Source organism: Colobus angolensis, unplaced genomic scaffold (assembly GCF_000951035.1).
Source record: "Colobus angolensis palliatus isolate OR3802 unplaced genomic scaffold, Cang.pa_1.0 Scaffold154, whole genome shotgun sequence".
In the NCBI taxonomy this organism is placed as follows: Eukaryota; Metazoa; Chordata; class Mammalia; order Primates; family Cercopithecidae; genus Colobus; species Colobus angolensis.
In genome coordinates, this window is record NW_012114644.1 from 4,272,621 (window position 1) to 4,274,513 (window position 1,893).

At 51.8% G+C, this 1,893-nt stretch overlaps 1 protein-coding gene across 6 annotated transcripts in view; it reads right to left on the minus strand.

Annotated features, from left to right (window-relative positions):
- ATP5SL (ATP5S-like) overlaps positions 1–1,893 on the minus strand; it is an 8,945-nt gene that overhangs the window by 2,983 nt on the left and 4,069 nt on the right. For 4 of the 6 annotated variants that reach the window (XM_011936536.1, XM_011936533.1, XM_011936535.1 and 1 more), the window contains exon 3: positions 1,361–1,441. The exons of the other annotated variants lie outside the window; for them this stretch is intronic. In XM_011936536.1, coding sequence (XP_011791926.1) covers positions 1,361–1,441 — 81 coding nt within the window. The remainder of the gene's footprint in view (positions 1–1,360; positions 1,442–1,893) is intronic. 6 annotated transcript variants of the gene reach the window in all.

Sequence of the window (1,893 nt, forward strand, 5' to 3'; positions counted from 1 at the left end):
AAATCAGTCAATCTCTTACTCTCTCTGACAGGGTCTCACTGGGTAGCTGGGATTACAGGCATGCACCACCATGCCTGGGTAATTTTGTATTTTTGGTAGAGACGGGATTTCACTATGTTGCCAAGGCTGATCTTGAACTCCTGGCTCAAGTGCTGTACCTGCCTTGGCCTCTCAAAGTGCTTGGGACTATAGGCGTGAGCTACCACGCCCAGCCATTATTATTATTATTTTGAGACAGAGTCTTGCTCCGTCGCCCATGCTGGAGTGCAGTGGCATGATCTTGGCTCACTGCATCCTCTGCCTCCCGGCTTCTAAGGGATTCTCCTGCCTCAGTCTCCTAAGTAGCTGGGATTAGAGGCGTGCACCACCATGCCAAGCTAATTTTGTATTTTTAGTGGAGACAGGATTTCACCATGTTGGCTAGGTTGGTCTCGAACTCCTGACCTCAGATGATCCACCAGCCTTGGCCTCCCAAAGTGCTGGGATTACAGGTGTGAGCCACCGTGCCCTGCCTATTATTATTTTTTGTGACAAGGTCTCGCTCTATTGCCCAGGCTAGAGTTCAGTGGTGTGACTATAGCTCATTGTAGCCTCCTGGGCTGAAGCGATTCTCCTGCCTCGACCTCCTGAGTAGTTGGGACCACAGGCATGTGCCACTGCACCTGGCTGATTTAAAATATTTTTTGTAGAGACAGGGTCTCACAAAGCTGCTGAGGCTGGTCTCAAACTCCTGGCCTCAAGTGATCTTCCTGTCTCGGTCTCCCAAAGTGCTGGGATTACAGACATGAGCCACTGTGCCCAGCTCTGTTCAGTCTTTTTTTTTTTTGACACTTTTGAGATGGAGTCTTGCCCTGTCCCCTAGGCTAGAGTGCAGTGGTGCAATCTCGGCTCACTGCAACCTCCGCCTCCTGGGTTGAAGCGATTCTCCTGCCTCAGCCTCCCCAGTAGCTGGGATTACAGGCGCTCGCCACCACACACCCAGCCAAGTTTTGTGTTTTTAGTAGAGACGGGGTTTTGCCATTTTGGCCAGGCTGCTCTTGAACTCCTGACCTCAGGTGATCCGCCCACCTTGGCCTCCCAAAGCGTTGGGATTACAGGCGTGAGCCACCACGCCTGGCCCCCATTCAGTCTTTATAGCAAAACTTGTAGGTTAGAAATGATCACCATCCCATTTTACACATGACAAAACTGAAGCTCAGGAACAAGTCCCAAGCCACACAGCCAGAAGGCGGCAGAGACCAGGGGACTCTGAAGCCTGTGTGACTGCAGAGCCTGGACGTTAGAGAGATACCCCACCATCTGCCCCCAGCCCGACCCCACCACCTGCCCCCAGCCCATTCTAACACCTTAGCGGTCATACTTGACTGCGCCGCCTTGCTTCAGGATGAAAAAGGCACCTGCACTGTATGGACCATGTTGCTCCTCCAGCCAGGTGAAGGATCTGCAGAAAAAACGGTAGCTAAGGGTGAGGCCTGGCGAGCACCACAGCCCTCACAATGCCCCAGTGCTGTTAAGAGGGGCAGAGTCCAGCAAACCAGGCATGCAGACAGACTGAGACAGGCTGAAAATATTTATTGCCCACCTACTAAGTGCTGGGCACTGGGGGCAACGTGGTGACCAAGGCAGATAACATCCTTGCCCAGTCTGGAGATTAGTGCAGTAATCCAAGCCATTATACAGGGAGAAACAGATAACAACCCAGGAAATAACAGCAAATTGCAGAGAATGTCAATTCCATGACCAAATAAAGCAGAGAGGCTGACTGGGAGGGGTGGGGAGCAGAGGGGTGGGGATGGTGGAGGCTGAGTTTGGGTGTTAATTGGAGGAGGTGACATTTGAGCAGAAATTTGAGTGGTGAGAAGGAACAGAGTATAAAGGCTCAGAGACTCGAAT